The 19,821-nt window shown below is 43.7% G+C and overlaps 1 protein-coding gene across 2 annotated transcripts in view; it reads right to left on the bottom strand.

Annotated features, from left to right (window-relative positions):
* NT5DC3 (5'-nucleotidase domain containing 3) overlaps positions 1 to 16,819 on the bottom strand; it is a 32,714-nt gene extending 15,895 nt beyond the window's left edge. Inside the window, exons 1-5 of one of the 2 annotated variants that reach the window (XM_054033215.1) lie at positions 16,449 to 16,517; positions 8,445 to 8,615; positions 5,155 to 5,339; positions 3,389 to 3,463; positions 2,828 to 2,883 (exon numbers count right to left, since the gene is read on the bottom strand). In XM_054033215.1, coding sequence (XP_053889190.1) covers positions 2,828 to 2,883; positions 3,389 to 3,463; positions 5,155 to 5,322 — 299 coding nt within the window. In that variant the 5' untranslated portion in view covers positions 5,323 to 5,339; positions 8,445 to 8,615; positions 16,449 to 16,517. Of the gene's footprint in view, positions 1 to 2,827; positions 2,884 to 3,388; positions 3,464 to 5,154; positions 5,340 to 8,444; positions 8,616 to 16,448 lie in introns of both variants that reach the window. The other variant, XM_054033206.1, reaches the window with a different exon arrangement.
* Positions 16,820 to 19,821: the final 3,002 nt, after the last annotated feature.

Raw genomic sequence — 19,821 nt, 5'->3', positions numbered from 1 at the left:
CACTCTCCTCGCTGTGCTGCCGTCGCCTCCTCACCTGGTTTTGCCTTGGCAGGTTCTGGTCCTGCATATACTCCAGGATAATGTGTGTGGTGTTTAAAGTGCTCATAATTGCCACGGTGATCTGAGCGGGCTCCATGATCCCAGTGCTATGGCGTCTGGGCTGAAAAAAGGCGCGAAACGATTGTCTGCCGTTGCTTTCATGGGAGGGAGGGTGGGGCCTGACGACATGTACCCAGAATCACCCGCGACACTGTTTTTGCCCCATCAGGCATTGGGATCTCAACCCAGAATTCCAATGGGCAGCAGAGACTGCGGGAACTGTGGGATAGCTACCACAGTGCAACGCTCCGGAAGTCGACGCTAGCCTCGGTACTGTGGACACAGTCTGTCGACTTAATGCACTTAGAGCATTTTGTGTGGGGACACACACAATCAACCTTATAAAAACAATTTCTAAACAACCGACTTCTATAAATTCAACCTAATTTCGTAGTGTAGACATACCCTCAGAGTACTTCAGACATATTAGTAAACTTACAACGCATACCCCCCACCCCATAGGAAGAACTAGTGAGAAAAGATAGTCTTGTGGTTAAAAAAATGGGAATGAAAATCAGGACATCTGGATTTCTGGATCTGTCACAGATTTCTTGTAGTACCTGATGTAAATCAGGTGAATTCTGCACCTCAGATTCCTCATCTTACCTGCTTTAGAGATGTCGTGAGGCATAAACATTAGTTTTTAAAAAGCGACTTGAGATTCTAAGAATACTCCAGATAGAAAGTACTATAAGAAATGTGAAGTATTCTTTATCATCATCCATTTTACAGTATGGCTAATCAAACAGAAACAAAGAAGTTGTATTACACCTTAGGCAAATAATGTGTCAGTAACATATCCAAGAACATGAATCATGAATTCTGTCTAACTTCCAGACGAGTCTGCCAAATATCATTGGAGTATCGCAAAACAGACCTTTTGTGAATCAGGATATATTTATTTAATAACAAGATTACCTGTAGACGGTAGATATTTGTTAAGTGCATGTTCAGAGGTACTATTTATATCATTTTTGAGACAGCACGGAGGAGTGTGCTCAATTATGAGTGTGGAAGAAAAATTTAACATCAGTTTTGCCAATGGATCAATTTTATCACCGTAGTTGGCAGGTCAGCTGTGTACATATGGGGTTTCTTTTACCCTGTTCAGAGTAAAGCTACATGGCATGATAGACAGAACACCATGGCTGGCCTACACTCCTGCTGGTGTACTATAGTACAGTTACAGTAAGCATTGGTGGAATGGCACCAGTGTAAGGACTGCAGGAAATCTTCATGAAGACAAGGCTAAAAGATGGCAAGGGCATATCTTACTCGGAGTACACCTACTGATTTATATAAATATGCAAACTGTGTGTGAGAAGGCGATATACTGCACAGCTATGTGATAAATGAAATCATGATGCACCTTTAACCACTTCACCTATCCTGTAATCCAGCCAGCTAGCATTTACTTCAATATTCCAAACCTATGGAAAGCTTCATACAGCTGCCTTTTTAGAAATATAAAATAAAATCAACCTGTCAAACACATCTCCTCCTTCTCTCCCTAGAAGTACACCAGCCCAGAACTATAAGAATAAGCAAGATCCTGGGCATGTGCATTTTTTCTGTACACAGAAGTATTATGACTAAGATCTGTTGTTATCCCACTGTACCGCTGGAATAGATTTGGGAGCCTGAAAACCCGGCCTTAAATTCATTGTATAAAGGTCTTTCTTTTTGGAACTGAAGGTTCTGGTTTTTATTTATATACCTTTGTAGAGAGGAGTTTCCCAGCTTCCAAGTGGGAAGCTGCAGTTATAGAAGGCACCCCAAGATAGACTCTGAGGACTTGATGTGTTGCCTATCAGAACACGAGGAGGTGATTAGAAGGTTTAGTGGTACTCTGATAACTTATAACACACATTGATTTGATACTTCAAGTATCAATATGATGGCTGCATTAAAACCTTTATATCACACACACCATCTTCTATTTTCTCATATATACGAGAGACTCTACCATAATAGAACGTAAGAACTGCCATACTGAGCCAAACCAACAGTCCATCTAGCCCAGCAGCCTTCTCCAACAGAAGGCCAGTAATGGAGTTTCAGGGGGAGTGTACAGGACAGGTCAGTTGGAATGATCCACCCCTGTCTTCCCCTGGCAGCTTCTGGAACAGATTATCTAGTAAAAGTACTATAATGATCTACCTACCAAGTATATTGTTAACTGGCACAAAAAAACATACACAGAGGGAAGTTCTGAAGCTGGAATATGACCTAACATCTATAGATTTTTCTTAAAGGGAACATTTGACGGTACACATTCCAAATACAATGCATTTTTCCCTATGCTACTGTAGGTACATAATGTTAACTTTTTTGTGGGAATACCCATATCATAATAGAGAGAATCTCAAGGTGCATCTCTCCCTCCTCATTTGAGATTGCAGTGTCCCTGCGGCAACAACTCACATAGAAATCTAACACTGTAGAAGCACTGAGTGTATTTTTAGCTGTTTTTTAATGAAAGTTAGCAGCTGGGGACAAGGTGCTGAGTCAGCACCGTATGACCAGCCAGCTCTCCATAGAGAATCCCTTCTTCTAGTTCAGCCAGTAAAGAGCACACCTGTGTCCATGCCTTCCAGTAGACGACTACACAATATACACCGTACTACATTGCTACTGGCCTGACTCTTCAATGTGCTTTCAGAGGAGCATCCAGTGGATTCAGAAACACGAGTGTGTTTTATATCAACTAAGCAATAATTCCACCTACCTATAGACTGTTCCCAATTGAATATAGTGAAAAGCATCAATCTTCATCAATAATGCCTTGAACAAAAACAAAAATTTCAGACAATTTACATTTCATAAAAGCAGTCTTATATACAGTTATAAAAGCTATAACCATTTTATCGGTCACAAGGAGTAAGACTTTCTTGCTCAGATACGGATGAATTTTAAAAGAATTTCAATTAGAAATTCTTTGTAAAGAGCAGCAGAGTATTTTGTCAAAGGATTTTATTCAGAGCTTGTAAAAACCACTAGAAACTGTATTATTCAGATGACATGGGATTACAATCATGAAGAAATAACTTTCCCTAACAATACTGGCATATTTGTGTTTATTCTCTTCCAACTTGATTTGTCATAAAAGCCTTGACGAAACCGCTCTTTAAAACAATTCAAGCTGTCATAAACATAAGGGGAAAAAAAGAACAAAGGGCCTACATGTCAGCACAAGGTAAAACCTTTGATGACATTTATAAAATGCAATATTTATGTTCATAATCTATATATTCAGCACCACATAACTCACCACATCATTTATACCTACCCGATGTACATCATAATGAAGTCCTCTTATTGCAAAATTGGGATCATAATCATACTTCCTTATTTCTGCAGGATACTAAGAATAAAAAGTGAGGGTTAATTTAAACTATTTACACACCCCAATAAATTTCTTTTTCCAATTCTAAAAAGCTTAACTTCCCATATGTCACTTTTAGCATTCACTCAAGTACGCCCTTCAACACACTGGTGATGTACATGTGAAAGTATCTACAGCTCACATACAAGAATGGGAAGAACACCTGGAAAAAAAAAATCTATGGCTCAAATCTTCAAATGTGAGTGACTAAAGTTAGGCACCTAAGGAAAAGTGGCCCAATTTGCACAGAGGATAAGCACATGCAGCACCCACTAGCTTCTGTGACATTTCTAAGTATTCATCACCTCTGAAAATTGGACTAAAGAAAAACAAATACCTTTAGACACCTGTGCTCAAAAGTTTTGGCCCAAATTTTCAAAACCTTTCTAAAATTAAAAACTTGGGCTTTCTTATTGCCCTTAGCATGAAAGGTTCACATACAGTTCATTATGCAGCAACAGGCCAATATATCAAAACAAAAGTTTGACTTGAAGCATTAGAGCTAAAGACACTCAGATAAGTGGCCTGATTCCAAGGTTTCACCCCTTGTGAAATCTTATCTGGATCGTTAATTTAGATTAATATATATATTAATCAAATCCAATCAAAAATTTAGTAAAGTTGATTATTCCAGGGGTAATATCTATTCATTTGATGTTTACTTTTAAATATATTTCCAGATTCCATGCTGCCTACATCAGGATTTTCAATTTTTATTTATCCTAGCCAGATTACATTTTAGTGACAAAAATGAGCCATCTTATAAATTGACTGAGATAGGATGATATGGCCTCTGTCACCTAAAAGCTTCACCTGCAGGGTAATTCTGATGCTACAGTACATAGAGGTCAATAAAAATGCAGCTAGAGAGAGACTGGAGTTAGAGAAAGTTGTTTTCCCATGGGTTGAAAAAAATATATTCCTATGGGAAACTATATCTCCCAACAGGTGGCTTTAAGCATTACATCATATTGTAAGTGATTACTGTTACCCATAGGAGACTAGTTTCCAATTTCAAGCTACTACTACAAGCATGCAACCCCACTGCTACTGCAATGTGTCAGTTTCTATTACAAAAATGACACCGAATACAATTTGCTAACTTATGCTGCAGAAGTTTCAACCAAAATGTTGCAGAATTTGAGGGGCGCTAAGTTTTGTGTGTTTATGGTACCTATGAAGTTTTAAGTTTGTTTGTTAATCCAGAGATATTTATAGACATTTATGTATAGCTGTTAACCTTTAGACTGAAATACAGGAATGGAAATGCCCAATGCTACAATGTCCATTCAGTCCAGGTTAGGGTTTGTAAAATATTCCAAATGGACACTAATAATAATTGCATTCATAACAGTGCAGTAAGAGAATTCTGCTTATAATACAGCCAACTTAAGTATCCTCATACCTGCAAGATGTCTCTGCTAACTGACTGACAGATACAAGAACGGAGTAGTCCTTCCAGTTCCTGGACTGTCTCCACTCTGCACATTACTGCAGCTGAGACTGAACGAGGAACTTTGTGGTCTGTAAGCAGCTGCTGCACAAGATGTACCAAAAGAGAGCCAACTGGGGACCAAGCCATTAGGAGATGTACAAAGCTTCTCTCAACTAGCAGCTGCTCATAGCATTCATACAAATAAAGGTGCATACTGTTATTTCATTCATCTTACCCGATGCTCATTAATGAGAAGATCTCGGGCAGCATTATAGATCAAAGTGTGCAGATGTTTGGAATAAAAGACCAATGTGTAGTCATAATCAAAGCCATAGATTTCAATGTCTGATAGACTCATTTCATTGTTGGTAAAAATAGCATCTGGATTCAGCAAATTACTCATAATTGAAGGAACCAAGTCTGAAGAAAATAAAAAAATTGGAGTTAGTATTCCAGCCTTATACGAAGCATAAAATCAAACCCTATGCATATTATATTTTAAATTTGACATTTATCATTAGATATTTGTAATGACAGGGTTACTGGTCCAGTAGATAAGGGACAAGCTGTAGATGTGATACATCTTGATTTTAGTAAGGCTTTTGACACAGTGCCACCTGACATTCTCAAAAGCAAACTAGGGAAATGCAGTATAGATGAAATTACTATCCAGTGAGTGCACAACTGATTGAAAGATCATATTCAAAAAGTTCAGGAGTACTTGTGGCACCTTAGAGACTAACAAATTTATTAGAGCATAAGCTTTCGTGGACTACAGCCCACTTCTTCTTCCACGAAAGCTTATGCTCTAATAAATTTGTTAGACTCTAAGGTGCCACAAGTACTCCTGTTCTTTTTGCAGATACAGACTAACACGGCTGCTACTCTGAAACCATTCAAAAAGTTGTTATCCATGATTCACTATCAAACTGGGAGGGCAGAACTAGTGGGGTCCTGCAGGGTCCAGTTCTGGGTCTGGTACTATTCAATATTTTCATTAATGATTTGGATAATGGAGTGGAAAGTATGCTTATAAAATTTGCAGATGACATCAAGCTGGGGAGTGTTACAGCACTCTAGAGAACAGGATTAAAATTCAAAATGACCCTGACAAAATGGAGAATTGGTCTGAATTCAACAAGATTAATTTTGATAAAAGATAAGTGCAAAACATTTCACTTAAGAAGAAAAATACCAAATGCACAACTGCAAAATGGGGAATAGCTGGCTAGGTGTCAGTACTGCTGAAAAGGATCTGGGGATTATAATGGATCACAAATTGAATATGAGTCAGCAATGTGACACAGTTGTGCAAAAAAGTGAATAACGTTCTGGGGTGTACTAACAAGAGTGTCGTATGTAAAACAAGGGAGATAATTGTCCTGCTCTACTCAGCACTGGCAAGGCCTCAGCTGGATTACCATCTCCAGTTCTGACTGCCACACTTAAGGAAAGATGTAGACAAACTAGAGAGAGTCCAGGGGAGAGCAACAAAGAATGACAAAAGGTTTAGATTAACTGACCTATGAGGAAAGGTTAAAAAACCCTGGGCACATTTAGTCTTGAGAAAAGACAACTGAGGGGCGACCTGAAAGCAGTCTACAAATGTGTTAAGGGCTGTTATAATGAGGATGGTGATCAATTGTTCTCCATGTCCACTGACGGTAGGACAAGAAGCAATGGACTTAATCTGCAGTAAGTGAAATTTAGGTTAGATATTGCGGGGGGGGGACTTTCTAACTACAAAAGTTAAGCACCAGAATAGGCTTCCAAGGGAGGTTGTGGAATCCCTATGATTGGAGGTTTCTAAGAATGGGTTAGGCAAATGCCTGTCAGGGATGGTCAAGGTTTATTTGGTCCTGCCTCAGCACAAGGGGCTGGACTTGATGACTTCTCGAGGTCTCTTCCAGCCCTATATTTCTATGATTCTACAAATATAAGTACGTGTTGATGGAAGCTAGTAAGCCATTTCACTTTAATATGCAGACTTTAATATGGTGAAACAATGATAATCAATAGGACACAGTAATACCAGATACAAAATATACAGGAATGACACAGCAAGTCGCTCTGGTGAGGGAGCGGCAATATTTGTGAAAGAAAGCAGCGAGTCAAATATAGTAAAAAGTTTTAAATGAATTAAACTGTACCATAGAATCTCTATGGATAAAAATTCCATGCTACAATAACAAAAGCATAGCAGTAGGAATATACTACTAATCACCTGACCAGGATAGTGACAGTGATTGCGAAATCACTCAGGGAGACCAGAGAGGCTACAAAAACAGAAAACCCAGGAATAACAGGATTTGAACTATTTCTGTATTTGACTGGGTATATGTCACCTTCGGATGGGATGCAATAATAAAATTTCTAGACACCATTAATGACTGCTTCTCGAAGCAGCTACTCCTGGAACCCACAAGGGGAGAGGCCAGTCTTGATTTAGTCCTCATGGGAACACAGGATCTGGTCCAAGAGGTGAAAATAACAGAACTGCTTGGTAATAGCAACCATAATGTAATTAAATTTAACATCCTTACAGTGGGAAAAATACCAAAGAAACCTACCATAGTAGCATTTTTTTAAGTTAAAAGAGAACCACACAAAAATAAGAAAGCTAGTTAAATGGAGATTAAAAGGAACAGTCACAGGAGTGAAATGCCTGCAAGCTGCATGGAAACTATTTAAAAACACCATAACAGAGGCTCAAACATATACCCCAATTTTTTTTTAAAGTAAGGACTAAAAAAAATGCCCCCGTGGCTAAATACCAGAATAAAAGAAGTGGTTAGAGGCATAAAGGCATCCTTTAAAAACTGGAAGTAAAAATCCCACAGAGGAAAACAGAAAGGAGCATAAACTCTGGGAAATCAAATGTACAAATATAATCATGCAGGCCAACAAAGAATTTGAAGAGCAACTAGGAAAAGACATACAAACTAATAGCAAAAAAAAAATTAAGTACATCAGAAGCAGAATTAAGTACACCTGCCAAACAATCAGCGGGGCCACTAGACAATCAAGGTACTCAAGGAAGACAAGACCATTGCAGAGAAGCTCAGTGAATTCTTTGCATTGGTCTTCACTGCAGAGGATATGAGGGAGATTCCCACACCTGAGCCATTCTTTTTAGGTGATAAATCTGAGAAACTGGCCCAGATAGAGGTATCCATAGAAGAAGTTTTGGAACAAAATAATAAATTTAAGTCATCAGGACTAAATGGTATTCACCCAACAGTTCTGAAGGAACTCAAATATGAAATTGCAGAATTGTTAACTGTGGTGTGTAACCTATTGCTTAACTCAGATTCTGCACCAGATGACTGGGGGATAGCTAATGTAATGCTGATTTTTTAAAGATTCTAGAGGTGATTCTGGCATTTCCAGGCCAGTTAATCTAACTTCAGTACCAAGCAAATTGGTTGAAGCTACAGTAGTGAACAGAATTATCAGACAAATATATGAACGTGATACAATGGAGAAGAGTCAAAACAGTTTTTGTAAATGGAAACCATGTCTCACCAATCTATTAGAATTCTTGAGGGGGTCAATAAACATGTGGGCAAGGGTGATCCAGTGGATATAGTGTACTTGGACTTTCAGAAAGCCTTTGACAAGGTCCCACACCAAAGGCTCTTAAAGCAAAATAAGCAGTCATGGGATAACAGGGAAAGTCCTCTCATGGATCAGTAACTGGTTAAGAAATACGAAAACAAAAGGTAGAAATAAACGGTCCAGTTTTCACAACAGAAAGAGGTAAATATGGGGGGGGGGGGTCCACAAAGATCTGTACTGGGTTCTGTGCTGTACAACATATTCATAAGTGATCTGGAAAACGGGGTAAATGGTGAGGTGGCAAAGTTTGCAGACAATACAAAATTACTCAAGATAGTTAAGTTCAAAGCTGACTGCAAATTGTTACAAAAGAATCTCTCAAAACTGGGTGACTGGGCAACAAAATGACAGATGAAATACAATGTTTATAAGTGCAAAGTAATGCACATTGGAAAAAATAATCCCACAATATATACAAAGTATTAGGGTCTAAATCAGCTGCTATCTCAAAAAAGATCTTTGAGTCATCAGGGATAGTTGTCTGAAAACATCTACTCAATGTTCAGTAGTAGTCAAAAAGATTAACAGAATGTTAGAAACAAATAGGAAAGGGATAGATAGTAGACAGAAAATAGCTATCATAATGCCACTATATAAATCCATGGTACATCCACATCTTGAATACTGTGTGCAGTTCCGATCACCCGATCTCAAAAAAGATATATTAAAATTGGAAAAGGTACAGAAAGTCAACAAAAATGATTGGGGGTATGGAACAGCTTCACATGAGGAGAGATTAAAAGATTAAGATTGTTCATTAAAAAAAAAAGATGACTAAGGAAGGATAGGATAGAAGTCTATTAAATCATGAATGGTGCAGAGAAAGTAAATAGGGAAGTGTTACTTACCCCTTCCCAGAACACAAAATCCAATGAAATTAATCGGCAGCAAGTTGAAAACAAACATAAGTACCTCTTCAAACAACACACAATCATAAAATCATAGGACTGGAAGGGATCTTGAGAGGTCATCTTGTCCAGTCCCCTGCACTCATGGCAGGACTAAGTATTATCTAGACCAGGGGTCACCAACCAGTATATAGCGATCGACTGGTCGATCCTGGAGCCTCTGACAGTCGATCACGATCTCTGGCCACTAAAAGTCCGGTGGCGCAGTGGAGCTACCTCCCTTCCTGCCTTGGCCCTACACTGCTCCCAGAAGCAGCCGCAAGGTCCCTGCGGCCCCTGGGGGAGGGGGAAGCAGGGATCTCCACCTCTACCCCTCCCTGCAGGCATTGCCCCCGCAGCTCCCATTGGTCAGGAACGGGGAACTGTGGCCAATGGGAGCTGCGGGGGTAATGCCTGCAGGGAGGGGTAGCGCATGGAGACCCCTGCTTCCCCCTCCCCCAGGGGCCACAGGAACCTGGCAGCCACTTCTGGGAGCAGCGCAGGGCTGGGGCAGGCAGGGAGCATGCCTTAGCCCCGCTGCACTGCCGACTGGGAGTCGCCCGCTGTAAGCACCACCCAGCAGGAACTCTCACCCAACCCCCTGCCCCAGCCCTGAGCCCCTTCCCAAAGCCAGCACCCCAAACCTCCTCCTGCACCCCAATCTCCTGCCCTAGCCCTGAGCCCCCTCCCGGAGCCAGCACTCTGTACCCCCTCCTGTACCCCAACCCCTGCCCCAGCCCTGAGCCCCCTCCCAGAGCTAGCACCCCATAGCCCATCCTGCACCCCAATCTCCTGCCCCAGCCCTGAGCCCCCTCCCGGAGCCAGCACCCTGTACCCCCTCCTGCACCCCAACCCGAAGCCCCCTCCCACATTCTGAACCCCTCGGCCCCAGCCCAGAGTCCACACCCCCTCCCACCCCCCAACTTCCTGCCCCAGCCCGGTGAAAGTGAGCAACGGTGGAGGAGAGCAAGCAATGGAGGGAGGGGAGAATGGGGTGAACAGGGCGAGGCCTCGGGGAAAAGGCGGGGTAGATCCTGGGTTGCACTTAAATTCAAAAAGTGATCTTGTGCATAAAAGGGTTGGAGACCACTGATCTAGACCATCCCTGACAGGTGTTTGTCTAACCTGCTCTTAAACCTCCCTAGGCAATTTATTCCAGTGCTTAACCACCCTGAGAGGAAATTTTTCCTAATGTCCAACCTAAGCCTCCCTTGCGGCAATTTAAGCCTGTTGCTTCTTGTCCTATCCTCAGAAGTTAAGGAGAACAATTTTCTCCCTCCTCCTTGTAACAGCCTTTTATGTACTTGAACCAGTGGAACTCATTGCCAGGGGATGTTGTGAAGGCCAAAAATATAACTGGGATCAAAAAAAAATTAGCTAAGTTCACGGAGGATAGGTCCATCAATAGCTATTAGCCAAAATGGTCAGGGACACAACCCCATGTTCTGGGTGTCCCTAAGCCTCCGACTGCCAGAAGCTTGGACAGGACAATAAGGGATGGATCACTTGATAATTGCCCTGTTCTGTTCATTCCCTCTGAAGCATCTGGCACTGGCCACCGTCAGAAGACAGGATACTGAGCTAGCTGGACCAGTGGTCTGACCCAGTATGGCCATTCTTACATTAAATCTCAACCTGGAACAAAGAAAAATGCTGTCTATAATTTTATTAAGATGTTTGACTACCCATAATATTAAATACACACACATTTGCGTCGGCTACTACTTTCGAAGTAAGAAAAATATTTGTTTCAGGATACTTGACAGAAATCCCTGTTTCAGACACAATACATGCATTTTTGACACCTCTATAAATATGTTTTCATTTTGTTTTGCTTTTACTGCCAGTATCCTCTTCTTTTAGTCTGCACCTCTTTCCCCACCATTACTTAGTTCATCTGCTGTGCATTAACTGTTTTAACTTTGGTTTCAAGCACATCAGGTATGCGTAGAAGCACAAAAGATTCAGCAGAAAATCACACAGGGTTAATCAAGTGTAGGATAGATAAAGCAACACAAGAAATGGCCCATGGTCTGAAATCTATATTAGGCTTCAGAAATGACTGTGTAATTACCCTTTCAACAGTACACTTACATAAGAACATTAGAACGGCCATACTGAGTCAGACCAAAGATCCATCCAGCCCAGTATCCTGTCTTCCGACTGTGGCCAATGCCAGGTGCCCCAGAGGGAATGAACAGAACAGGTAATCATCAAGTGATCCATCCCCTGTCGCCCATTCCCAGCTTCTGGCAAACAGAGCCTAGGGACACCATCCCTGCCCATCCTGGCTAATAGCCATTGATGGACCTATCCTCCATGAATTTATCTAGTTCTTTTTTGAACCCTGTTATAGTCTTGGCCTTCACAACATCCTCCGGCAAGGAGTTCCACAGGTTGACTGTGCAGTGTGAAAAAAATATTTCCTTTTGTTTGTTTTAAACCTGCTGCCTATTAATTTCATTTGGTGCCCCACTAGTTCTTGTGTTATGAGAAGGAGTAAATAACACTTCCTTATTTACTGTCTCCACACCAGTCATGATTTTATAATCCTCTAACATACCCCGCCCCCCCTTTGTAGTCTCTTTTCCAAGCTGAAAAGTTCCAGTCTCCTCATACAGAAGCCATTCCATACCCCTAATCATTTTTGGTGCCCTTTTCTGAACCTTTAACAATAGCAATATATCTTTTTTGAGATGGGGTGACCACATCTGCACGTAGTATTCAAGATGTGGGTACACCATGGATTTATATAGAGGCAATATAATATTTTCTGCCTATTATCTATCCCTTTCTTAATGATTCCTAACATTTTGTTTGCTTTTTTGACTGCCGCTGCACATTGAGTGGAAGTTTTCAGAGAACTATCCACAATGACTCCCAGATCTCTTTCTTGAGTGGTAACAGCTAACACTTGCACCATTTAATTCCAACTCAGGCAAGTAAAGATAACATAACAGATAATTATTCTTCCCAAACAATTAAGTAAACATTGATAGTGTGCCATTAACCCCCAATTTCCTAACCCGAGAGTGTGAAAAGACCTCTTTCTCTCTCTCTTTCAGCAACAGTGCATTCAACATGGCACAGTTATTTCTATATTTCCTCAGTGTTTTTGCCCAGAGTTCATTTTATAGATATTTCATGGTTGCCTGAAAGCTGTAAACCAAGCTATTATAAACAGATTTCAGATATTAACTACATTGTCTGCCTGACATACCCCAAGCCACATACTACTTCGGCCAAAATGACTTAACGTAAGATGATTAATCGGTCCTGACTGAACAGTGAAATAAAAACTAAATGTCAGCCTATAACAAACAACCTCAATCCCCAAGCGATCCTGAAAATACTTTACCTCTGCCTCTATAGTCCCATCCAAGTATTCACAGACCTCATTCCCCTAACGTAGGCCAGGCCTCCTCAGCAGCACTGAGACAATGCCTCTAAAAATATTTCTGGGTGGGATTTGCAACCAACATGGATAAGGTGTGCCAAAAAAGAGCATAAAGAAAAGATCCAGAACCATATGCAGCATGTATGTTTGCATGACCTCTACGTTTCTCCACCCAAAAACCCCCTGAAGTCCTTTGAACTCTCTCATATATGACAAAAGTGCCTGCAATTATACATTTGAGTGTGTGATTTTAGCACTTCTGAAAGATGGGAGTCTGAAGTATTATCCAGAATGATTATGCCATCGGTAGCACAGGGCAAGCTTCCCCACATCTTTCTCTCAATATGCCTGAAGCCTGATGCTGAGCAACAAACTCTACTTCAGTCGCCAGACCCCATTCAGTCCTTGACTTATCCAATGAAGCTGCAGACATGTGCACCTTGGTAATGCTCTACCTCCCCCGCCCCCAATGATAATGTGGGCAGAGGGAAATAGACTGAGTCCACCAAAATAATTTCACACAGGCCAAACAGCCATCAGATGGTAGTGACCGAAAGTGGTTACTAACATTTTATAATTATAAGATGCTTCAGAGAGCATGCTTCTATATAATGATGATATACCTGTGTGACTGAGGTCACTGGACCTTCAAATTCTCAGGTAGCAACTTAGCCAGGCTGTTAAATAATAAAAATACATAGCTTTTATATAGGGCTTTTCATCAGTAGATCTCAAAGAGCTTCACAATCTTTAATGCATTTCTGTACCTTACACAGGCATTCTGAGGAACAGTATTATCCCCATTTTACAGCTGGGGAACTGAGGCAGAGAGAGGCTAAGGGCACATCTCCAGTGCAATAAAAAACCCACAGTACAGCCGTGGCTAGCCCAGGTCAGGTGGCTCAGGCTTGCAGAATATAAAATTGCAATGCAGGTGTTCAGGTTCAGGCTCAGGCTCTGAGACTTCATAAAGGGTCAGAGCCCAGGCCCAAACATCTACACTGCAATTTTATAGCCCTGCAACCTGAGCCCTGCAAGCCCAACTCAGCTGACCTGGGCTCTGAGACCCTGTGCCACAAGTTTTTTATTGCAGTGTAGACATACTCTAAGGCAGCATTTCTCAAATGCGGCCACCATGGCCACATGCAGCCACCAACGGATTTATTTCCAGCCACAACAGCCTCCAAAGCATGGGCAGAGATTGGAGGGGCATATGCGGGTCCCCCCCCCAAGTTGTGTATGTTGTTGGAGAGGGCACAATTTAAAGGTTCAGCCACTCCTCAAATAGCTTGAGTCATGGCCCTCCTTACCCTCAGTCTCCCTTTGCGGTCTGCAGCAGCCCCTCCCTGCAGTGCCCAGGTTTTGTTCCTGAATACTTGTTACCAAGGACAGCCAGATGTGCCGCCTTGATGTTTGCGCTGGAGCCGCCAGCAGGGATCGGCGCCCTGCACTGCGCAGCCTCCTTGGATGCTCTGGGCAGCGCCTCTGGAGAGACATGGGACCAGTGTGCACAACGCCTGAGGCAGCTCTTGTCAGTGAAGGTAGCTGTAGCGTTCAGTTGCTGGTGCGCTCCCCTGGGCAGCTCCCCCACAGCTAGGGCACAGGGAGCCTGGGACTCCACAAGCAGCCAGTGAGTTCCAGATCCACCTTCCCTGGGGCGGGCTCTCACTGAAGGGCCGTAGGAGGGACAGAGAGACGGGTCGGTGCCTTGGATGTGTATATGTGCGTATTTGCTTGTTTTTCCAACCGCTAATTGAGTATTTTAGGGGAAATTGTCAGAGTAAGAGTTGGTGTCCGCACTCTGGGGCCATCAAAAAAAATTTTTGTGAAAACCCCTGCTCTAAGTGACCGACCCAACGAAGCCTTGTTCCCTCATCTTCAGAAAACTGCCTGAAGTTACTCTGCACAAGCCTACTTATCATCAACTTTTGATTCCTTGCTTCAATACCTCAGAGTTATTTACCAGAAGTGGGGACATTCCGCTGCAGCAGTCTTGGGGTTAAATAGTAATTAATTAATTGGACTTGTAGCCAAAAGAGAACCAACTAAAAGGTCACTTCACTCTACCACTTTTGGAACGTGACCCCTTTGCAGAAGGGGCCTCAAACAAAAAGATCACATATACACACATTAAATTAACTCCTTGCTTTTCTTATTTGTTTAATTTAATTTTGTCTAGTGCTACAATGGAACAGATTACAAAACAAATACACCTCTACCCCGATATAACGCGACCCGATAGAACACCAATTCGGATATAACGCGGTAAAGCAGCGCTCGGGGGTGGGGGGGGCGGCTGCATGCTCCGGCGGATCAAAGCAAGTTCAATATAACATGGTTTCACCTATAACGTGGTAAGATTTTTTGGCTCCCGAGGACAGCGTTATATCGGGGTAGAGGTGTACGTAAAAAGTTTTTATCAACTCTGAGCTACACCACAGTAAAACATTTTCTTTCAAAATAGTTTTAAATATTTAAAGTTAATAGCTTCTAGTTCAAAAATGTAATTAGAATGGTTCACAGTTACTTCAGTATTTGTGGTCTGAAAAAATACAGATGCTGCCCAACATTTGTTGATAGTTCAGTCTTCAGACTCTCTTATCAGTTTTAATGTAGTCTCTTATCTCTGATAAGATAAAAGTGAAGTCACCCATAATTTAAGATGATTGTGAAAAGAGGCTATTGTAGTTTTCATGAAGACAAAGCCAACCACATAAATCAGTCATACTAAAAATACTGTATTTGAGGAGCTGCATAACAGACTTCAGTCACATCACTATGCAGAGTCATATTTTAGCCATCTGCAACTAGTTACAATCACCATGGTGTAAGGCATCATTTGGCAACTACAAAAAGACACAAAAAGCCAAATGGTAAAAACAAAATGCATTTTTAAAAACTATGCGTGATAGAAAAGCTCAACATGGACTCAATTTACCTTCAATTTTCCACCTGAACCCACTATCTTGTGGAAACTTTATTTTTCCTTCTGTCTTATATAGCAAACATAATACTAGCTAGTGCAGGTATTTCTAGGAAAGCTAAAGCACAAATTTTATTTTGAGTGAAATGTTTTGGCCTTTAACTGACTCATTCTATTTCCTATTGGGGAAGCATCCACTTCACAACTAGCACCCTTAAAGCAACTACTGAAGCAGCTAGCTTTATGAGGTAAGGCTCCGCTGCCACGGACACAGGCTCCCTGCAACCACAAGTCCAAATCCTAGCAGGAGGCAGTCAGTCATTTCCTTCACCCTTCCCAGGTTGGCACCAAGCACCAGGAAGTTTGCTGAACATGGAGGTTTGGGGAAAGCTTTTGTATAAGGACGCAAGGTCCTCCCTGCTCCTCCAGGGCATTAATGGTGGTGGGGTGCACTACCCAGGTTAATGAAGTCGGGCTCCCCCGGTCTGGCTACCGCTCTTCACCCCAGAGCCTTGGATGTACTTTGGCAAGAGAATCACCCAGAGCCGCCTGGCCCGTTGGCAGGGCAGCGGAGGGGGTGACAGAGCGGTGCCCTGCGGCAGCTGCAGCCCACGTGCCCGAGAGGGGGGGAGGTGCCCTCTGGCCCCAGCATGACATTGATGCTGGCGGAAGCCCCAGTCCCGGGGGCTCTGCGCGGCACTCACCCTTGGTCACTTTCTTGGCCTCCTTGTAGCGCGCCCACAGGTAGCTCTTCATGTCCACGGTGGGCGCAGGGGGCGGCGGCTGCTGCTGCTGGGGGGCCACCGTGCAATGGGGACTCGCTCTGGCGGCGCTGCAGCAGCAGAGCCCGGCAGCAGCGCGACCCGCCCGCCCTGCGCCCAGCAGGGAACGCGCCGCCGCCATGCCCGGTGCTGCCACCCCCGAGCTGCGAGCGACTCCTCGGCTCTGCCGCCGGGACTCCCCGCAACCACCCTCTCGCCCCGCCGCAGCAGCGGCAAGCTGAAGTCACTTCCTCGAGCCCCGCCCTTCCCCGCGCTGACTTTCCAGGGGGGCGGGCGAGAGACCCAGGCGCTGGGCTGACAGCTGCTGGTGCAGCCCAGCCCTAGGAGATGCACGTGTCGCACCGCCAGCGACTGGGGGGAGGTGGGACGGGCCAACGGCGGGGGAGGTAGGGAAGGCTGCTACCGAAGAGGGCTCGGGTTACGATCCTCGCTTAGGTTTTGCACATGATCCACAAGTGGTTTGGCTTCGGCTCTCTCCAAGCCCTTAAGGAGAGTTGGGTAAAGGCACTCCCCGGGCAGCCCCATCCCGTGCAATGGGCCAGACTCCAGAGACAAGCAGGGGCGTTCCCAAAACTAGCTGAGCAAAGAGAGTGCTTTGCATAACCAGAAGCCAGGGATGTGTATCAACTCCTCCCTTACCCCCAATGCTGGGCACAGACGCTAGTAGTGGTAGATGTCCTCATCCAGTGTTTCTCAACCTGGGGGTCATGACGATCTTAAACTGAAGCTCCAAGCCCCAGAGGGTTGTGGAAGCCCGGAGTTAAGGTAGAGGTTTACAATTTTTTTTCTAGTGGGGGGCGGTCGCGGGGTCACCAGCACAAAAAGGTTGAGAAACACCATCCTAAGGTGTCAGGCCTGCACCTGTTTTTCTCCAGGTCAGGCACAGACCACCCCACCTGCCTTCGGTTACCTGAATCTGGAAGCCCAGACACAAAAACCCAACTGCACACAGTGGAGTTCAGAGCCTGTTTCTATAAAAGAATGTATGGGGGGAGGGATAGCTCAGTGGTTTGAGCATTGGCCTGCTAAACCCAGGGTTGTGAGTTCAATCCTTGAGGGGGCCATTTAGAGAACTGGGGTAAAAATCTGTCTGGGGATTGGTCCTGCTTTGAGCAGGGGGTTGGACTAGATGACCTTCTGAGGTCCCTTCCAACCCCTGATATTCTATGATTCAGTGTAGTTGTAGCTGTGTCAATCCCTGGATATTAGAGAGACAAGGTGGGTGAGATAATAGCTTTTATTGGACCAGCTTCTGTTGGTGAGAGAGACAAGCTTTTGAGCTACACAGAGCTCTTCTTCAGGACTTCAGGACTGGTGTGGCTCAAAAGCTTGTCTCTCTCACCAACAGAAGCTGGTCCAATAAAAGACACTACCTCACTCATCTTATCTCTCTCTATATAAGAATATTAGGGTAGGATATGGGTACAGACCAATGGGCTGAAAGGGGATGGGAGACTTAAGGGACTTCAACAGCTACAGTAAAACAGTAAAAATAACCCCAAATAATTCCTTCCCCCACCTTCAGAGGGGCACAAAACCTAATCCCACCAGTGGTGCACATAAAACTGAGATGCCCTAGCCAGTTGTGGTAGCAGCTCAGGGGCTGCTCAGTCTGGACCTCTAGCGTGGTGGGGTATGTTGCTTCTCGGCTACTCAGCATTCCCCCTTCCACCAGGACATACACGAGTATAACTTTGCACCATCAGGCCCAGTCTAGCAGTGCCCATCCCATGTCCTGTTTTCCAGGCTCACATACAGCTACATCTAGGGAATCAGTCCTTCCTTTCCAACAAGGCCCCCACGCCCACACTCCTGCCAAGATGGCACTCTCACCCCCCTCCCTGACTCCTCCTAACTCTCCTGGAATCCTCCCACTTCTTGCCCCTCTAGGCCATTGATCCTCCAGCACTTGGCTGCTCGCACTGAGGTGCCATGTGCTGACGTATTACATTACCCCTGCTTTTAAAAGGATGCGTCTGTCCATTCCTCCTGCCCCCGCCCCCAATCTGGCTGAAGCTACTTCAAATACTCTTCAAGCTACTTGGGCGGTCTGCTCTGGAGTTCTGAGACTGGAGCCGGGGGGGTGGCAGGGTCTCAAGAATGCTCTCCTGCTGAGCCCTGGCCTGAAACCACCTTGAGCGTTTGCATGCCCTCGTTATCCCTATCTTCACTGAGCCGGGGTACCTACTCTAGGCTTTCTAACTCAGGAACATTCCTTCGGGTTGCACGTTGGAATTGCCGGGGCTGTAATAGGGGACCCCCAAGAGTATCTCACCCAGTGCTCCTGTGTATGATCAGTGTCCTTGTGCCATGAATTCACAGAGGGTTTCAGATGATTGTAATGAACCATGAAAGATTGTCCACACATCTCTGAGGACAGCTTATATAGCACCCCATATAGTTTCCTGATGACTGTAAACAGATGAATAAACTTGACACTGCCCCTTTCTTCTAGTCTGTTCTCACACCCACACCAACTCTCCAGGCTCAGATATCTGTCTGGTGACCTTGAAATCATAGTATTCCTTCTGTCTTTGTGTGGCTCTACCCTGATGCCTCTTAACAGTCTGGCTCACAGAACTCAAGCACCTGGCTACCTGTAGGACATACTCAGATGGATTGCCAAACTCTTCTGATACATCTATCCCAGATATAAGTTCAATTAGCAGGCAGGTCTCCTGACCAAATAACACCACATAGAATGTATAGCCCCTACATTACTGGACACTGCTCCAAAAGACCATCATAATATAGGGCAGTAGCTCGTTCCACTCACTTCGATTGTCTTAACCAATTATCCACCTTAGAGTGGAAAGCTGAAATAGCTGCCAGATGTACCTTGATAGAAGTAACAGTCAATCCTTGCTGTTTCAGGTACAATAAGTAATTTAGTATGTATTGAATTGAAGAACAGAATGACTATACTCCAGAATGACTATACTCCAGAAAGGCACGATGGAAAAACGTCTCCACTTTGAAAGGTAAGTAGCCCTATAGATGGCTTTCTATTATTTAGAAGGATATCTTGAACATCTTTCAAGCAAGATTGCTCCCTAATATCTAGCCAAGGAGCATCCGTTAAATGAAGAGATTGCAGACCATGATCTTGGGAGATAAGATACAAGTCTAGTGGAAGTGAAACTGGAGGTTTCAATGAAAGCACCAGGAGAGTGGAGAAACAGTGCTAATAAGTCCGTACTGGGGCTATGAGTTTGACTCTGGCCTGATCCCGTCTTATTTTCAGTAATACTTTTTGAATGAGTGGGATTGGTGGGAAAGCAAAGAGGAACCTGTC

This window comes from Malaclemys terrapin, chromosome 1 (genome assembly GCF_027887155.1).
Source record: "Malaclemys terrapin pileata isolate rMalTer1 chromosome 1, rMalTer1.hap1, whole genome shotgun sequence".
NCBI lineage: Eukaryota > Metazoa > Chordata > Testudines > Emydidae > Malaclemys > Malaclemys terrapin.
This window is presented reverse-complemented; position numbering and strand designations above follow the sequence as displayed.